A 20,060-nucleotide genomic window follows, 5' to 3' on the forward strand; every position below is an offset into this window, starting at 1 on the left:
ATTTCGGGAAATTCTGCCAGGATGCGATGATACGTGTTTTCAATTGCCAGCACCTTTATTGATTCGATCGACCCCGTTTCCGCTGTCCCTCTGATAAGGAATTTCGTTTTGCCGTCCAACAATACCCCTTTTTGCAAATCAGGCAGGAGGTGGTAGTAGGCTAGGAAGTCCGCTCCGATAATGGGCGATGTGACGTTTGCAATTACGAAACGCCAAGGGAATGCACGCCGTAAACCGAGGTTTGGTTGTAGCGTGGTCCATCCGTACGTAGTGATTATAGAACCATTTGCTGCGAATAATTCATAATTCGTTGGCAATAATCGTCCTGTTGTCATCGAACGGGGATATACGCTTATGTCGGAGCCTGTGTCCACAAGAAACTGTGTTTTTGTTGTCCGACACGTTACGTAGAGGCGGCGAAGGGTTGGGGCGGAACCACTGGCCGCCATCAGTGGTTGCCCTTCTCTTTTTCCGGTTTTTTATATGTACATGGTTGCGTACATTTCTTAGCCTTATCACCGAATCGATTGTGGTAGAAGCAGTGGTCTCTATTGTATTCCTTGCTTGCAGCTTGACTTCGGCTTCGGCTTCGGCTTCGATCTCTCCTGTCCAGATTTTTTTCTTTAGATCTTCCCCTTGAGAGATGAGTGGCCAGGGTTGCGACTTGTTTCGTTAGCGCTTGAATTTGCGCTTCTAATGTCCCCTTTTGTTTTGGGGGGTTTGCCACTGCTACTACGGCCCTCGATGACATCTCATGTATGCGATCGGCTTGTTCGGCCACGTCGTCGAGACGATCTTCTGTGCGGGTGGCGAGAATCATCTGCATCTGATTTGGAAGCCTTCCTAGCCATAGTGTTCTTAGCAGAGAGTCGGGCACGTTCTCTCCTGTTAGTGTTCGGAGATGCCGCAAAAATTGAGAAGGTTTGCGGTCTCCAATCTCCTCGAGCTCCAGTAATTGTCGCGTCCGCTGCTCCTGAGAGACTGACATTCGCTGAATGAGAGCTCTTTTTATCGTCCCGAATTTATCAGCTTCGGGAGCTTGCGTGATTATGTCCTTCACCTCTTTTATTTGTCGAGAATCTAGCTGAGAAAGGACATAGGAGTATTTCGTGGAATCCTGCGTTATGCCACTGAGCGTAAATTGTCCCTCTAGCTGAGCGAACCATAATTCCGGTTCGTCGTTCCAAAAAGGAGGGATTTTGATCGCAACCTTATGGACGATTTCTCTACCTTCGTCCTCCATTTCTCTATCGATCACGTCGGGGTCACCAATTTGTAGGTATTATACTACTATTTTATACTCGTAGAGGTAGGGACAGGTAGTTGGAGTCCTGGAATGTCCTAACGCCTAGGATTTTGTGCCGTCGTTGCGACCACGGCGTACAGGCGCCAGAGGTAGGCGACGAGTCGCCGGTTCGTTGGCGCGTAACGCCTGTGTCGAGGCGCAGGGCGCCAGAGGCAGGCGAGGAGTCGCCGGGTCGTTGGCGCGTAACGCCGGTGTTGAGGCGCAGGGCGCCAGAGGCAGGCGAAGAGTCGCCGGATTGTAGGCGCGTAACGCCGGTGTCGAGGCGCAGGGCGCCAGAGGCAGGCGAGGAGTCGCCAAGTCGTTGGCGCGTAACGCCGGTGTTGAGGCGCAGGGCGCCAGAGGCAGGCGAAGAGTCGCCGGATTGTAGGCGCGTAACGCCGGTGTCGAGGCGCAGGGCGCCAGAGGCAGGCGAGGAGTCGCCGGGTCGTTGGCGCGTAACGCCTGCTTGTTGATTCCTCTAGCTAAGGAGATGAAGTGACTTCTTTCTGGGGAGCGCCGAGCGCTGTAATAATGCGTGGGCAGGATCTGTTTTTCTCTGCGGGGGTCCCCTTTATATACCCGATTAATTGTTTCTTACTTTCGGGAAAGGAAACTTGGCGTGCGACGCCTAGCGGAGGTTTTTGGTACTGCGCGGCGCGCGTTTATGTAGTCTCCGCGCCGTCTTTCATCTTCGGATTAGTTTGCCGGCGCGCGCCGCCTAGCGGCGGCGACGGAAGCGTCGCCGCGCTTCTTGTGGCGAGTACCGCCACAATTATTAATTTTTATTCGCGTTCAAATTTCATATTACGCACAATTATTTTTTAATATACGATTACGAGAAATTTCCTTTGCTCTCTTTCAATCGATTGATTAATGAATTGATCAAACATAATGAATTAACCAATATTAAAACTGAATCTATATACATATATATATATATGTATATCTGTCAAAAACTGATAATCTAATAACGTGACATCGTTCGTAGAGCGACATCGACGCTGTCTCGCGATGAATATACTCGATCGCTTCGGCCGCGTATTGCGCGTCTGAAATATATAACACTCTCAACTGTTCGACTGGTGTATATACGTATGTATAATACAGTGCTGGGATTTACTTGCCATTTACGGCGAGATTTCGAGACGCACGCCTCTTGCCCCCCACTCCTCGCTCGCGCCATAACAACGCAGCGCCGGCCGCTCGTAACTAAGGAGCGCGGCACATAGTCTCAGGAACGTGCGTATCAAACGTAATAGCACAATTAGCATTCTAATAGCAAAAGAACACATATACGTGATTAATAATAGAATAATAACTATTTGTATTATTAATACAAAATAAAAGATTGAATAGAAAATTTTAATAATAACTTTTGCTATTAGAATGCTAATTGTGCTATTACGTTTGATACGCACGTTCCTGAGACCATGTGCCGCGCTCCTTAGTTACGAGCGGCCGGCGCTGCGTTGCTATGGCGCGAGCGAGGAGTGGGGGGCAAGAAGCGTGCGTCTCGAAATCTCGCCGTAAATGGCAAGTAAATCCCAGCACTGGTATAATATGTAGAAGATGCGTATAGATAAAAATAATAATACACGGCATACCGCGCGGTCGCTATAAGCAAAGCCGCAACGTTTTTTTATTAAACTTGGCGCGAGACGCTGCTACGGTGTGTCTTCTGATAATAATCGTGATATTAAAGCCGGGCACTCGCTCACTACTATGACTAGCCGCGACGTATGCAACGCGACGGTTACTGTAGTAACCAACCTCTAACGAGTAAACCCTGACGCTGAGCGCGAAGCGCTCTCTCTCTCTCTCTCTCTCGAAAGTCGCTCCGGCGCAGCTGCCGCGAGGCGCGAAGCGGAGCGGAGTGGCCGAAGCTCGGAGCCGCGAGGAGGAGCGAGGAGTGGAGCGGCCGCAGGTCCGCGGAACGACTGAGCGACGAGCGAGCGGCGTAGAGCGGAGGCCCGCGAAGCGCAGCGGAGGCGCCGAGCTGATTCTCAAATTGTGAACTTTTATCGTCGTCGGGCGTAATGTAAAGAGAAAACATATTAGAACCAACTCGTTAAACACAAAAACGTACTCTTTAGGTCACGGCAACCGTTGCGTTGCAAACGTTGTACAGGCCATAGTAGTGAGCGAGTGCCCCGGCATTAAATTAAACGATATATATATGGAAATTTTGCGATATGGTCGTACCTATTAAAATGAATAACGATAAAAAAATCACGGTAAAGACTGTCTCGTGGTTATAATAAATTTGGGATACTTTTTTTACAATTATATATATATTGTAAATTTGCCATTAATTTGCATGAAATTTACTTTTATTTTTTGTGTCTAAAAAAATTAATTTCTCTCCCGATATACATTTGCGTGATTATCTTCGATTACAGAAGCATCGATCCATCGTCACGCTATCCTGAAATTTTTCTAAAAAATAATAACATATAGATGCAATTGTATACACAGGAAATGGGAAATTGCGCTAGTGATTTTATTACTCGTATAAAATATTTACACATTACGTGAAGTATATGTATGTGTAGGTTAAACTCTAGCGTGGCGGTTGACGCGCGAGACGAACGAGTTGATTTAAAGCGACGTGCGTGAGAAAGCCGACGGCCGAAGTCTATAGTACACTAGGTACTACATATAGGGTATGAATAATGAAGCGCGACAGCGCTAAAGACGCCGAGCGCGATTAGTTTTATTTTTCTACACCTCGATACGAATTAAAAATATTTAATCGAGAGAAAGAAATTATCGATTACACGATTCTCTACTCGTAAACATAATTTATACATATTCGACTTGATATAAAAAAATGCGCTTCACTCACTTTATTCACATGACTTACGACAAGAAAAAATTATTGGACTACCTGTCGCGACACGGTGTGATCGCGCGTCGATTGCAGTGTCCAACCTGTGGACGGTCGATCGCGATAAATTCGAACGCGATGACATTTCGCTGTAAACGTAAATATGCCGATGGGCAACGGCAACAGGTATTAGCGACGGATGCGCGTAACGATCGAAAAATTGCGCGTTGTCAATTCGTTCGCAGCGCGCGAACAGGTACGTGGTTCGCTCGCAGTCATGTCGGTATAGCAAAAATTTGTCGTCTAACGGCGTACTTCGTCACTTTTCCGCCACCCCGTCAATTATTGATGATGCACGAGATGGGCCTATCGGCGCCTACCGTTGTAGATTGGACAAATTTCTGTCGCGGGGTAAGATATATATGTATATATATGTAGTATAATAATAATACACACGGTCCAAAAAAAGAAAGCGATAACAAAGTGATAGGGATGAAAGAAAAACGATCGGTGATTCTTTTTTTTATTTGTATTACAGATCTGCATAGATTGGTACCGGCGAACGCAACGGCAATTAGGTGGCGTGGGTAAAACGGTAGAGATAGACGAGGCGAAACTAGGCCGACGAATGTTCCGTCGTGGACGCAAAATAGTGAGTACGTGGATCTTCGGCGGATTCGAACGCGGAACGAAACAAGTGTTCCTCGAAGTATTGAACGATCGTAGTACCAATAGCTTGTTACCGTTCATCCATAAATGGATTTTACCAGGCACGACGATTATTTCGGACTGCTGGCGCTCGTACGATTGTTTAAAACGAGAGAAAGAGTACAACTATCAGACGGTGAATCATAAGGAAAATTTTGTCGATCCGAATACAGGTGCGCATACGCAAAACATCGAGCGCTTGTGGCGTGAATTGCGAGCCAATATTCCGAAGTACGGAACGCGAAAGAAACATTACGAAGGTTACTTGGCGGAATTTCTATTCAAACGCGTGCATCCGCTGGATAGTCGTATAAACGCCATATTCGACACGATTTCTCGATCGTTCGACCCGACAAATGTAGTAGACCGGTCGACAGACGAGGGCGACATAACCGAGGATGACAGAGAGTCCTAGCTAGCTAATGACGACGACGACGACGAAGCATTGGAAAATTTCTTTTGACGGAGAGCGACGTATAGAAATAAAAAAAATAGTAACCGACCAGTGAGAAAAACACGTTGGCCGATAAAAAAAGTTGGATCTACGAGTTCGACGTTTGAGGCGCGATGAAAAATTTCCGGTCTTTTGCACACACACCGTACGCAGGACGCATCGACGCGTTCTTACGCGCGTGCTACGAGAAAGAGGGTGACGCGCGACAGCCAATCGGATGGGGTTCTGCCGTGCGCTCAAGTTGCGTTTGTCCGTCGCGTCGCCTCTGTTCGCCACATGTGTGTAAGGGCTCTTCCACACACACACACACACACACACACACACACACACACACACACACACACACACACACACACACACACACACACACACACACACACACACACACACACACACACACACACACACACACACACACACACACACACACACACACACACACATACACACACACACACACAGGACGCAAAGACGCGTTTTTACGCGCGTGCGGTGAGAGGATGACGCGACAGCCAATCGGATGGACTTCCGCCGCGCGTTCAAGTTGCGTTTGTCCGTCGCGTCGGTCGCCTCTCTTCTCCGCCGCGCCGTAAAAACGCGCGTCGACACGTCCTGTGTGCCGAAGCCCTCTGATTGGCTAGCGCGTCGCCTCTCTTCGCCACGCGCATAAGAGCTTCTGTATGACCATGAAGAATAGAGATAAGGAGGCCGAACTAGCATTGAGGAATTATCGAAATGTGCGACCAAATGTCGAGCCTAATTGTAGTTTATTAATGCTCCGCAAGGTTGCGCTTTGCCTCACGGGACTCACACGTACACGATGGACTTTTGTGTTAGTCATTCTCTATCCTTCTTGCTCTACATCCTGCAATCTCTCCTCTCTCTCAAACTAACGAGCATCTTGTGATTGCAATGCCATCTATAGGTACCTATAGGTACTACTATCGGGCCTCGGTTTTGGTCGCACATCCCAAACACATAGTTCGGCCTCCTTATCTCTATTCTTCATGTGTATGACCATGGACATAGGAATACCTATGTCCATGTGTATGACACATATAGGACGCGTCGACGCGTTACGCGCGTGCGGTGAGAAGGTGACGCGATAGCCAATCGGGGGAGGGATCGATTGTGTATCTTGGGTGAGTTGCTCACGAGGTGAATATTACAAAAGTGAACAAATTTACTAGATTTCGACAAATAAAATTGTAGATACTCTAGTAAATTTCCTCACTTTTATAATTTTCACTTCGTGACAACTCACCCAAGATGCACAATAGATCCCCCCCGATTGGCTATCGCCGCGCGTTCAAGTTGCGTTTGTCCGTCGCGTCGCCTCTCTTCGCTACGCGCGTAATACGCGTCGACGTGTCCTGATTTGTGCGCATGACGAAAGCCCTAACACGTTGACGCATCCTGTGCGACGAGACCTGTATACCTGGTTAGATTCGCGGTAAACTTTATATTTACCCAGAACCCAGACATGGTAACTATATAGTGACGAAGCACCGGAAAATTTCTATCCGATATACTTTATATTTACCTTATATAATTTTTTCTATAACGTTTAATAAATGAGTAAATATATTTTAAACATTCGACAATGTCAAAATTCATTTAGTTTTCATTATTATTGTACGTAATGTGCAAATTTTTTATTAAATAAAAAAAAGTATACACAATGAATATCGTTTCGTGTGAAAATGAATCCGTACGTAACGAAGGTTTACGACTGCACGACTATTTCTGCGATCGTCTCTTCGCCATTGCTGATTATTACCGTCACGTGAGTTCTTTCGTTATTATAATTTATCGTTACCGTATTACTATTCGTATTTTTTTATTGTTACAGCAGCGACGTTATCTTTCTATAAAATTAGCTAATTTATTGATCGATTTGACAATTGAACGTGATAATGACATATATTCCGAACATAAACCATTGTACGAACAATTTTTACGAGACGAAGATAAATAGAGCGACGCGAAAAATGTCTACGAGTTGTTGCACGATGACAATGACACTAATTATGATGATTCTTCGGACGATACGGTACTCTTTTGGAAACGCGTTACAGAATTGTTTCGATGCGAGCGACACGTGTATCATGATACAGTGATAAAAAAATCCACCAAATGGAATGCCTTCTACATGATGCGTTTGTTTCCTATCATGTGCAGATTATCGCCGTCCGTAAAAAATTCGTTCCCACGCGAATGGTCGCACTGCGATTCGCTCTTTGGCCGCGATAATAAACGCATATATGACGTGATTATCGTACCATCTAAAATGTCTCATGACGGACATAAACTCGAGCGCAATACAGTCAATTGGTTGGAAACGACATGTAACGAAGAACTCGATCCGGTTTCTACCGCTATCGACACCTGCTTGGTCGTACATAATATTTTCTTCGACAAATGTTTCGCATAGCAAACGAATATAGCACTCGACGATACTTAACAATGTCTCAAATATCGTATATTTGGTTCCTAGAATGCTACGTATTTGCAACTTTAATGCAACGATGCTTGTCCATATTTACCAAAATACCAGAAAATATTGTAACTATGGCGACATCAGTTCATCCTCGTTATTACGACGAGTATGAAGAGGAGGAAAAATCACATACTTTTGTCGCGTCTTGTTTAATCAATTTTTTATATATGTTTCAACATCACAAGAATATCGATCAATTCGCGTCGTGTGAAATATTGTCGAAAATTTGCGGTATGAAAATGTCCATATTTTTCAATAAATTTATAAACTATGTCAGTGGTATGTATTTGTTACAAAATATATTTTTCATATCGAAATGTTGCAATTACAGTGAGATGTTTGTCGCGCGAAATCGTATATCGCGAACGATGTTGCTATTGATCACACATTTGCTATATCGCGCTACTGCTAACGGAGAAATGTCAAAATACATTACGCTCGCGCAACAGTATTTCTGTTTATGGATGCGCCGTTTCAATTTCTGGCTAGCTCTCGCCTTTAGTTTCGTCGTATCGCGCAATGTATTAGCGCGCGAAATTAACTATGCTTACACATGCCTGAATATTCTGTACAACGATACAAATTACAATTGTAATTCATCTATAATAACATCGATGCGCGAATTTGTCGATTTTACGACGACTATACGGCATCTTCGTGGTATAAATGGGTACGCTGTAAGAAAAATTTTTCATGGACGATGAAATGTAAAAATTATGAATACGACCGAACGAAAGCGTACACTTTATCGTATAATTATATTTACAATTTTTTTCCAACGTCGAACACGAGTCGTTCGTTGGAAGATTTCTTAGATCGGCAAAGATACGACGATAACGAAGACCAATTAATCAACACTAATAACATGAACGAAGATAATGATACTGATGATAGTGAAGATAATGCAAATAACGAGACGGATGAGGATGATGAAAATATAGAAACACCCTCGTCATCGTCATCATCGTTATCATTATTATCGATAACATCGTTGGATTCTTCGAGTGACGGTGACGAAAAATTCAACAACGAGCATATCGAAGACAAAAAGACGCAATCTTCCACGTGCAACTTGACAATAAACAATCTGCAACATCTTGCGTATCCCGATGCTGACACTTTATCACACAGAGATCAACTAATACGTGACAAAATTCACACTATCTTCAAGTTAAGTAGCGACAATTTTGTCAATTTTGATCACATCACTGGTAAAGCTGTACCACAATTATTTTATTCGGGCCAAATGTTCGGCATAAACGATTCATCGTGCGTTATTTCATTATGGCGTTCGCGCGGTTTTACAATTGATTATCATACGAAGCATTGTTCAGCGCTCGCCAAACTTACGAAGATGTGTTGCAATTTGTATTATGAGATCACTGATGATAAGTTTCATCTAACTTCAAGTATGGTAGGGAAAGAGTGAATAAATACTCGTTCGCTACATCAGGCATATTCAAATATTATTTAACCTCGTCCTCGCAATAGTCGCACAATGGTAGAAGATAGATCTACAAGTATCGTAACATGCGATGCTTTTGCTCGTACTTGTATTCCATCGCTTTGTATTCGTCGTTGTGATTTTTACTCTTTAGATACTCGCGAAACTATCTGTTTGTATTGTCATGATAAACGTCGAGAAGGTTTGCACAATTCGTATGGACGACCACATTCGCTTCTACAGTTGAACGATGATCAATGCGATCGGCTGTTTCTCATAGCCGATTACTATCGTCGGGTAAGTCATATTATTATTATAATTTTTTGTTATAACATTCGACATTAAAAAATATTCAAAATAATATATTTATACGTTTTTTCTAATATCGCAGCATCAATATATAACTATACCAATGTTTAATTTAATCGTGGATTTACTACTTTGCAAATCGAAAACTGGAAGCCTTTGGTACAAGAATCAAAGAGTGTTGCAAGAATCCAAAAATATCTTTGATCGACAATTGAATGAACAATCGTACGATCAGCTAGCGAAAGAATGGATACATTATTATATAATCGAAGATAAATATAGTAACAATTGGACGGAAAAAATGCTTTTTTGGCGTCGAGTGCGAGAATATTCGAATGCGAACGTCGTTTGCGTAGGGTACAAAAATCCGACGAGATCAAACATTTCGATACGTTTCATATAATTAGTTTTTTTCCCTTACTCGTGCATATGTCGCAAAATACGAAAAGTATGCTTCCGCCGAATTGGCATTTATACGAAAGTATGTTTTGTAGTCAAAAATTTTGCGTCGTACCGTGTAAGTTTGACGAAACGATCGACCGCGTCGTATGGCGAAGAAAAGCGATACGTCGTCCTGCCAATTTGAGTTCGAAAACTTTATTAACTCATTGCTATCATCTAGACAAATTGTTTCACATTGCAAACACATATCATCGTCGAGGTTTTCTCGAAGAAACTCACGCGGCGTATTTGTGGCATTTACCATCTTACGGCGAGTACAATTTAGTTTATCGACGTATCGCTATTATCAGCAAATTACAAAACGTCGATTCACGCGCGAATTTTATATTTCAAAATTTTCTAAAAATATTTCTTTTTCAACATCGTACTTGTCCTGCGCTTGTTTATCTGACATCACTCGCGATCGACAAAAAATGGAAAAATTTATCCATTCACAATACGCTGTACGATTTCATATTGTGTGTCGATGCAACGTGTTACGCTATGTCTCATTCCTCATCGAATTTACACAATCTCGCAACTTCGCACTCCTGTCGTTTCAACGGCGTAACTTCATTCGCGATACTACGCATTCTAACTGCAGCGACCGCACAATGTGAAATTACGCGCAACATTTTAATCATGTTACGTGCATGTTTCGTAAATTATATGCAATGTTTAAACTTTGCAATGGCCTTTCCATTTAGTTTTTTCGTATCGAAAAAGTGCCTGTTACGTGAAATCGCACACGCACTAGACAATTTGAAAAATACAAATTGTAATACTAATTTTATAGCTTCGTATATAATAGGTTTTCGAGATTTCATTACGGTAGTTTTAGCAATGCGCGGCATCGACACATATCCCGTAGCGCGTAAATGTGAAATTAATAAAATTCGCATACCGTATTTCGAAATACACAATCATTTGAATGAGATGTCAAATTGTAACCTATTTATTCTACAACTTGTCAATTCAATTGATTTTCGTATCGATTACAAACGTACCGAAAATTTAACGATAAATTATGAGAATGGTGAAATCTGTATCCTTGCTATCGACGAAATGGATTCCGACGATGAAATTAATATCGAGGTATTCGATGAGGAATACATGAATTCATCCGTGTTTTCCGACGACGACGACGACGACGACGACGACGACGACGACAACGACGACGATATGAATAGCATCGAACACGAAACGGTCGAAACGCAGAGAAGTCATATAAACCGATTGTGGAAAAATATTATAAAAAACGACACGTCGTATCTCACGAGCACGGAAGCTCAAACGTATGATAACAAACCACGTAGAACATGGTCAATGCGAGAGAAGTATATTCGTCGTCGAGTAACGAATATAATTAACGACGCTTTCGCATTGTACAAACGCGAATCCGATACTTCGCGCGTACGCTGGATTATAAATCGCGAAACACATTTATCCGCGTGTGCACGATCATCGCACGTAATTTACAAACTATGGTGCGATATTGGCTACATGAGTGAATTTTCCGATCATGAATGTCACATGATATCGCGTCTATTACATTTAAGTATATTATTATAATTGAAATATGTTGAGATAAATAAAGAAATAACGATAAATTTCAATATATTTTTGAATAACCTGATATATATATGTACATATAATTATTATATTTATATTTTCTTTTAAGATGTTTTTTTCACCCCATTACCAACTTATTTTATATCATCTCACAAAAATAAAGTATATTTTACACAATATCAAAAGTCTAATTTAATTATCAATATTATTATCACCGATTGTTGAACATGGACTCGTACTTCTGCAATTATTTATAATTACTTTTTTTGATATTATTATTATTAGCTTTTATTCGCTCAATATTTTTTATATCACTAATATTACACATTTATAAAAAAATTGTTTCAACTTATGGACTTAAAAATAAGAAAAATATTAACTTTTTAGCGTCGTCGCTCGAACGCCGGGCGAGAAATTCACAATTTAAAATTAACGAGAATTATAATCGTGCTCGGCGCCTCCGCTGCGCTTCGCGGGCCTCCGCTCTACGCCTCTCGCTCGTCGCTCGATCGTTCCGCGGACCTGCGGCCGCTTCACTCCTCGCTCCTCCTCGCGGCTCCGAGCTGCGGCCACTTCGCTTCGCCTCGCGCCTCGCGTCACCTACGCTAGAGTTACTTTTTGAACAAAGTGCACACCGCGCTTTGTAATTATAAAAAAAAACAAAACATTTTTCTCAAAAGTTATTTCAGCACAGTTGAGACAAAGTGTGGAACAAAGCGAAACACCACAAGCCCCCTTCTTCCACCAATGTAACGCACCAAAACTGTCAAACGCTGTCGAAATTTTTCATAAATTTTAAATTTATTTGAAAAAAATTAAGCGAAAGAGATAAATAAATAAGCTTTTTACCGATAAATATAATAATGTGAATAAGAGTTCTATAACTACGGTATATTTTGTGATAAATGAAAAGACGATATTCTTCTCCGTCGATGAAAAAAAAGCATAAACGACACAAACGAAAAGACAGCAGTGACAGTAGTAATTGCGACGGGGAAAATATTTTTGACGAGCGAGCGAATAATTGCAACAATGATAATGGGCATTTCTCTTCTAAATTTCGTACCGCCTCAATACGGTGCAACATCTGTTCTGGACTCTCCTACGACCAGGTGGAACGATAAACGAATGATATGCGACGGTGAATCCGACGACGAAAATCGCATAACTCTCTCGTCGCGTTACGATCCGTCCATCGTATACGCGGTGGACGATTGTTTGTTGCGCGGACAGTATATAGTATTTGCAAAATGGATCATCTCGTACATCGGTCGCGCGAATCTTCCTGGTTGCGTGGTACTGACCGGATATACAAAGCACGATAAATTGATAGACTTGAGTGAAAAGTGTAATGAGTACGATACGTCCGCGTTACTCGCTAAATCATACGGACTCGTACCGCATGTATATTTAGATTCGAAAGATAGATATCCAATTTTTACATTTAAACGTGAAACATCACGTCCATCGATAGTCATACTTGTCACCATCAAGGGAAGCGTGTTGGAACACTTGTTGAATTGCGATGGATGTATCGCTGTATCGAGACATATGAAAATTACCGAGTCGTGTAAACGTGTGTCATACGTTTTGCGTTATCTCAATGAAAAATATCTGGATGATTTTAGCAACAGTGTCACTCGTAATAAACATAACTCAAACGAACGAGCGGTTGATGCAATGATGACGAAAGGTGTCGATGATACCAATGACGGTATGAATGACTACGTCGTCGATTTTGCGGACGATGAAAATACGCAAGATGAACGGTACGAGCGTGAAGCTAACAACAACGACATCGTAAAGGAGAGTAACTGGGAACTGGCGCGTAATCATGGAATGCCCAAAGTAATGGTGATCGACGAAGATGCATCGCCGAGCGACAACTATTCGATTCACGCTCTAAGTCGCGACATGACCGACAATCGCGTGAGTTTACTTGCGACGGAACGCGATTCGACGTTGCGCGAATCGAGTAACGAGCGATCGACGTATCGTCATGAAAACCTAAAAATTATTGATGCCTCGTAGAGGTAATAAGACTATAAAAGAATCTCGGAGTGTGAGTAGTAACGATATCGATATACGATATCGAAAATTATAATTACATCGACGAAAAAAACTGAACGTCCAACAGCATTTATTATTACTCGCGCGTCAAAAATATGTCGATATTATGTCACAAGTCGGTGGTGTTTTTTCTGTCGTTTCTTCTCTTTCTTATATCGCAATTGCTCTTACGTACAAGTATAACAATGGTGAACATGTTGCCGCAAATTGACGAATTTTGTCCCAATTTGACGAATGATATAACATAACCAATACATAAGTGAACACAACTGTTATTATTAACGTAGGGGGGGACGACAGCGTCATTGGCATAAACAATCGTATTACTAATTACACAATATTTTTATCAAATATATAACGAGTGAAAGAAATAAAATTTGTGTTGCTATATATAGTAATAATAATAATAATGGATAAGCCGATAGCGAATAACGATGAGATATCCTTCAGCGAGATTCTAACCGACAGTCTGATCAATTTACACGAACGAGGATTAGTTTCGCTACAAGTAACGGCTACGCCGCGTCGTAATTACGGTTGCGACAGCAATAACATGTTTGTGGAAATTAATTCGCGTAACGCGTCACTACTCGTTGTAGAATTGATGAATAGATTGGAAGAGGCGATTGTCGAAAAAGACAAAATCGATGTACGTAATAGCCACGAAAGCGAGAAAAAACTTACTACGTACGAGAACACTATCAATCCGTTGGACTCTTTGAATGAATTTTTACGCTACATTGACAACAATGTTGCAGTCTTTACGGGTGTACCGACGTACGAATTGGCACGATTATATTCAATATTTTGCACAGCCGGTGAGAATATGGTATCGCGATTACGCGATATCGCGCACCTACATGTATACGACAGGCGCGTACGTCCGATAGTAAAAAATATTTATTAGATATTGTTAGAAAAAAAAGAATAAAAAATAGAATAATAATAAACCATCGACCGTGTCGTCCGACAATTAACATTCCCTTTCGATATACTATTCTTTTTTCTTCCACATCCCTTCTTTTTTCTCCCGATTTCCTCTCCTCTATTTCTACCTTACGCTTAGCACTCGATGACATTATCTTTGGGTATTTATTGAAGTCCGAGCGGTGTATCTTTAACTATTATTCGCGACACTTTTGCCGGGCGAGAATCTATCTCGCATTGAAAGAAGATGGCCGTATCGTTAATGAGTATCATCAATCTCGGCCGTTTAGAGAACATTTTGCGTGTAGTGATTCAACGGCGGAAGTGACTCGACGGCGGAAGTAATAACGATAATTGCGACGATGCCGTTTTCGCATTTGTGATACACATACAGCACGTGAAGAATATGCAAGATATGGGTAGATCGAGCACGATCGACGACGAGGAGAAGAGAAATCGCGCGAAGAAGAAGAAGACAACGCCCAATGAACATCCGTCCATGTCGTGTGTAATCGTGTCGGGGGTCACGATTGCGAATGGAAAGGATGATGTTTTGTCGCCAACTTCGACAACGAAATTCAACACAGCTATACGTAAATCCACGCATCGTTTGAAACGTTTGAACAAAGTTTCGTGGATCGTGAAACGAATGGAGAAATTTATCTCGCACTTGCGAGAATTGCGACAATCGAGCGATATAGCGACACGAGAACAATTACGCATACTCAATAGATTGCGAATAGTTGTGCGATTCGAGGACGTTCGAGACGACGAGCAATTTGCGGCGATATAGCTCTTCTTCGAGTGGTACCTGCTCATGAAAATTTTGCCGATAGAAAATTCCGTAAAGTTGACAAATTTTTCGCTATGTGAATGTTCCAACTATATTTATATATTTCACGACTCGTCGCAAATCGAGAATGTAACGCGACACACGTGCGTGACATCCACAATTCCGAATGTCTTGTTTACTAGCGACTTTGCTGGCGTGAGAAATGACGCTGCAACATTCGAGATTGCGTCATCTATTGCAGCAAATATCGCGACGAACGATGGCGATTCACAGAAATTTCAATTCAGCGCTAACGGAGTCGTGCTAAGGGAGCATTCGCGACCGACGCGTCGCGAAATCCAGATACATGTGTCGCGCGTCGTCAAATCTAGCGACGAATCGCGCGATGCTCACGATCGTGCGAGTGGTGACAAAGACGCCGTGGTCGAATTGTTCGGAAATGCGAACGCGTCTTCGACACCGATTCGCCATAACCGTAAACATTGGAATGATTCGCCGCTAAAGCGTAGAAAACTCGACGCCAAAGTACATAGCAGCAGCAGCAGCAGCAACACACCAGCAACAACGAGTAAAGAAAAGGAGGTAGCGATGGTTGGAACGCCAGTGCTATCGATCGAACAAATGCGCATTATGCGTATCGTCGATATTATACTGACAAAATCCACGTTGGGCGAGGACTCGGAAACTCATCGCGATCGTTGTCTGCTGATCGACGGTGTGGCCGGTGCTGGCAAGACTTTTCTTCTCAACGAGCTAATTCCACGCTACCAGAGAGTGCACTATTTGATGAAAAAGCGCAACTTTGTCTCGTCGATGCAGGTTCGGTATTGTCACCACGGCCACTTTTTCGCGCAAACCGTCGACGCTTTTCTCATGCGTACATAATGCGTATCGAATTTAGCATTGTGAATAGATCGTCAAACGTCCGATCTGTCCGGATTGTTGCGCGAGGCTGATTCGCGCGCGTTCGACGGCGATGCGTACGCCACCACTCTCTTCTTCGTCGACGAATACGGTATGCTCGAGAGCTCGCTCGTGCAATTGTTGCGACGAGTTTTGCGTCATTGTTGCGTAATCCTCGTAGGCGATTGCAATCAACAATCGGCGATTGGCGATCGCGACGATCAGTCGGTGCGTAGTATTTTGAAATTTTCAAACGTATGCTTCATGTATGATAACGTACGGACGAAAGACGCGAAATTATTACGTCGTCTGTTTAATTTCTACGTTCGTCACGACACTACGTGTGTCGACGCGATCGCCGGTCTACCGCACAATAATCTCATACGTTTGGATGATTTTATACGCAGCGATCAAGGGGATAATAATAAATCTCGCGATTATTCGCTATTACCGCGTATCGTGGTTACGTCGAACGAACGTGTAAATTTTGCAAATTGGGCCATCGGTTCGCTGCTTTACGAAAGGTTTTCTCCGACTCAGCGTTTGCGATATACGCGAAGCGTCGTGGCGAAATATCGATCAAAGTCGGACTCGGTGCGACAAGCCGCGATGTCTGGCGATAGAAGCAACAGCGTGATAGCGAAAGACGACGCTTACGCCGATGAACATTTTATCCTGACGGGAATACGATGTCGCGTAGTTAACTCACATTGGCATTGGCCATTGCAAACCGGTACTCAAGTTATCGTCACGGACATCGAATCGTCAGAATCGATCGTCGTACGTTTAGCCGACGTAGATGACAATAATAGTCGCGAGGGTCGGCGTCGTTTTCGCGTGACGCGCACACACGTGCAGCCATACGAGTACGGTAGCGTATGGTCGTTGACGGAGCACCGAAATCAAAAATCGACGAAGAATAATGGAACATCGTCGCTGTCAATGTGCGACGAGGAAGGAGAGACGACAGCTACGAAGCAACATCAGCAACATCCAAATCTGACGAAATATATCTACGAAATACGCATGTTTCCCCTCGCGATGGATATAGCTACGACGGTATATCAAGTACAGGGTTTAACTTTTCGCGAGGCCGCGTGCTCACAATGTTACATCGATTTCAACGGTATGAGCGAGCAAGCTTTGTACGTCGTGCTGTCGCGTTTCGAAAACGAGCGACAGATACGAGGTGTAATAAACACTCAAACTTTCGCATAACGAGCGCGGCCCTATATATGATAATATATGTTACAAATAAAAAAACACAAATATATCTTCTATAAATTTATTCGATTCCCATGTTACATCCTATCGCGTAATTTTTTATTATACAATTATCGTGATCGTCGTCACATATTATAATACGTCAATGTAGTGTGTAGTAGTTCATTTTCTTATCGCGTAACGATGTACGCAAATAAAAAAAACACAGATATATTTTTGTATATATATATATATATATATATATATATGTTACAAATAAAAAAAACACAAATATATCTTCTATAAATTTATTCGGTTCCCATGCTACATCCTACCGCGTAATTTTTTATTATACAATTATAATGATCGTCGTTACATATTATAATACGTCGATATAGTGTGTCGTAGTTCATTTCTTATCGCGTAACAATGTATACAAATACTTAGCGTTTAGAACGCGATACGATTTATGCATATCGAGATTCGTACAGAGAATGATCGTGAATGGCCTTAAACGTATCAGTAATTGTCCGAAAAATCGACGTAGCAACAATGGACGCCAACGCGCGAGAGCGCTTTTCGCAGAAATGTTACACCATTGATACGCCGTAGTTGTCGCGACACGTTCCAATTCATTTTCTTCCTCGCTCGCATCGACGACGACACTTTCGACATCGTCGGTCGCACGATTATGCTCTTCCTCGTGCAAATCGTCGTCGTTAACAGTACCATCTACATTTACAGACGCGTCGTGATTATCGGCAAAATTTTTCTCTCTCTCGGCGATCGACGATAAACGTTTGAACATGTCGTCGATGCGCTGCAACTTTTTCGAACTAGCGGCTACGCTCTTGCTACCGTTGTCAACAATCCACTCGTACTCATCGTAATCTAAATATACCTCATCATCAGAAATATCACGACTCTCCCGCTCCCAACTCCTCCCCTCTTTTCCATCGTCATCGTCGTGATTAATAGCAGTGACTTCGTCGTTCTCCTTGCCAAAAACAATTCGACGCACCTTCAGCCATTCGTCTTTGTCACGCAAAGTACACGTAGCGTCGCAGCTTTCATCGTCGCGATACCACGTTAACGAGATAACGAGTATACCCATGTCAGTTAAAAGCGATACGTTCGCCAATATGTCGCGATAATGATAAGCACTGGGATCCAGTACGACGATCTTTTCAACTGTACGTTGACGCGCAGCTTCGTATATCGTATCTATTGTTGTAAAAGTGGCGCTACCGCCATAGGCATACACAATGTCACGTTTAGCGCGTTGATAGTACGATTTTGTTCCGCGCCAAAGACTCTGAACAGTTTCTCGCCGCGATGTAGAAGGAACAAAATTGTCGCCGTTCGACGCGGCCGTCTGCCCGTCGACAGTACTCATTTCGTACTTACAATTTTTTTCTCTCAACGTTGCGAACAACGAGTCAGTTGCCACTGAGCGACGAAAAACTTAGGTTCGATTACCGCCATGCGACCGTACGCATTGATTATACGAGCGCGCAATAAATCTATATATACTTTACTCCGTCGCGGATCATTCTCAATTCCATCGCCACTATCGCTATTAGCCTCAACAATCGTATGATCGTCGTTGACGCGATCTCCATCGCCGTTCAGGAACGTCGCGCGGTCCTCAGTAACATGTCGAGCGCGACGAATATGAGCCAATTCCTCGTCGTCTACCTCCGGTACTGTAATTTCACACATCAGGTTCGTCGTATGCGCGAAGCGTTTCGCGCGCTCGACATGAGAGCGTGTCGCTTCCGCGGAAATGCTGTGCAACAACGGGTATTTTTTCGACGCGCGAGCCGCAGTAATTCGAGCTCCACCAATGTTCACGAGAAGTCGAGCGCAATCGCAATCGTCGCGTCGCTCTTCGTTCAAGCGTACAGTAGCCTTCGTACGAGCACACATTTCGACGAGAAAGTCAAGTACAGCCGACGAGTCGCTACCTTCCTCGCGCGCCAGTCTCTCTAATTCATAATCCTTGTCTCTCTAATTCATAATCATGGCACAGCTAGACTCGTGAATACAATCAAACAAGACATACTACCCACGATCAGCATCAAGGAACAGGCCATCGAACTCTCCACCAGTATTAAATATCTTGGCGTTACAATTACCAACACACTGTCTTGGAATCTACATGTTCAAAGTGTAGTCAAGAGGGTACGTACAAAATTATATCAGCTTAAATTAACTAAACATCTGTTACCGAAGGAACTCAGACTGCGCCTGATCGTCTCACTAGTTTTTCCACACCTCGACTATTGCTGTGCGGCGCTCACGGATATAACTGAACAGCAGAATGTGCAGCTCTATAGAGCAATTAACGCCTGTATTAGATTCGCGGCCAACATAAGATGGAGCGAGCATGTGACGCCGCAATACCGAGAATTTCGCTTGCTTAAAACAGAGGCCAGAAGGAGGTATTTCATAGGCTGTCAGCTTTTCAATATCATCTGCACACAGGAGCCGAGAGTCATCTACAGCGAATTTACCTTCAAATCTACAACGGCATTGAGGGAGACGCGGGCCTCGGGGGACCTACTCTCTCTGCCTCTGTGCAGGACAGAGTTGTATAGTACTCTGCGTTGATACCACTGCTT

General features: G+C 43.1%; 2 protein-coding genes across 2 annotated transcripts; one reads left to right on the top strand and one right to left on the bottom strand.

Moving 5' to 3' along the window:
* Window positions 1-448: 448 nt before the first annotated feature.
* On the bottom strand, window positions 449-1,243 carry LOC145948478 (uncharacterized). Its single transcript, XM_083058171.1, has one exon. It carries the CDS (start codon window positions 1,241-1,243, stop codon window positions 449-451), a length of 795 nt encoding a protein of 264 aa, XP_082914297.1.
* A 17,849-nt stretch (window positions 1,244-19,092) lies between these two features.
* LOC145948479 (uncharacterized) lies at window positions 19,093-19,880 on the top strand (the record flags this gene model as incomplete). The annotated part of the gene is made up of 2 exons (XM_083058172.1): window positions 19,093-19,139; window positions 19,515-19,880. Coding segments are annotated over exons 1-2 (413 nt in total), but the record flags the coding sequence as incomplete, so codon positions are not given.
* Window positions 19,881-20,060: the final 180 nt, after the last annotated feature.

This window comes from Prenolepis imparis, unplaced genomic scaffold (genome assembly GCF_030444845.1).
Source record: "Prenolepis imparis isolate NDT839.2.m4 unplaced genomic scaffold, iyPreImpa1.0 SCAF_415, whole genome shotgun sequence".
NCBI lineage: Eukaryota > Metazoa > Arthropoda > Insecta > Hymenoptera > Formicidae > Prenolepis > Prenolepis imparis.

Bases quoted from the DNA above. Each gene is read 5' to 3' on its own strand.
- LOC145948478 (XM_083058171.1), bottom strand. From the start codon at position 1,243: ATGGAGGACGAAGGTAGAGAAATCGTCCATAAGGTTGCGATCAAAATC.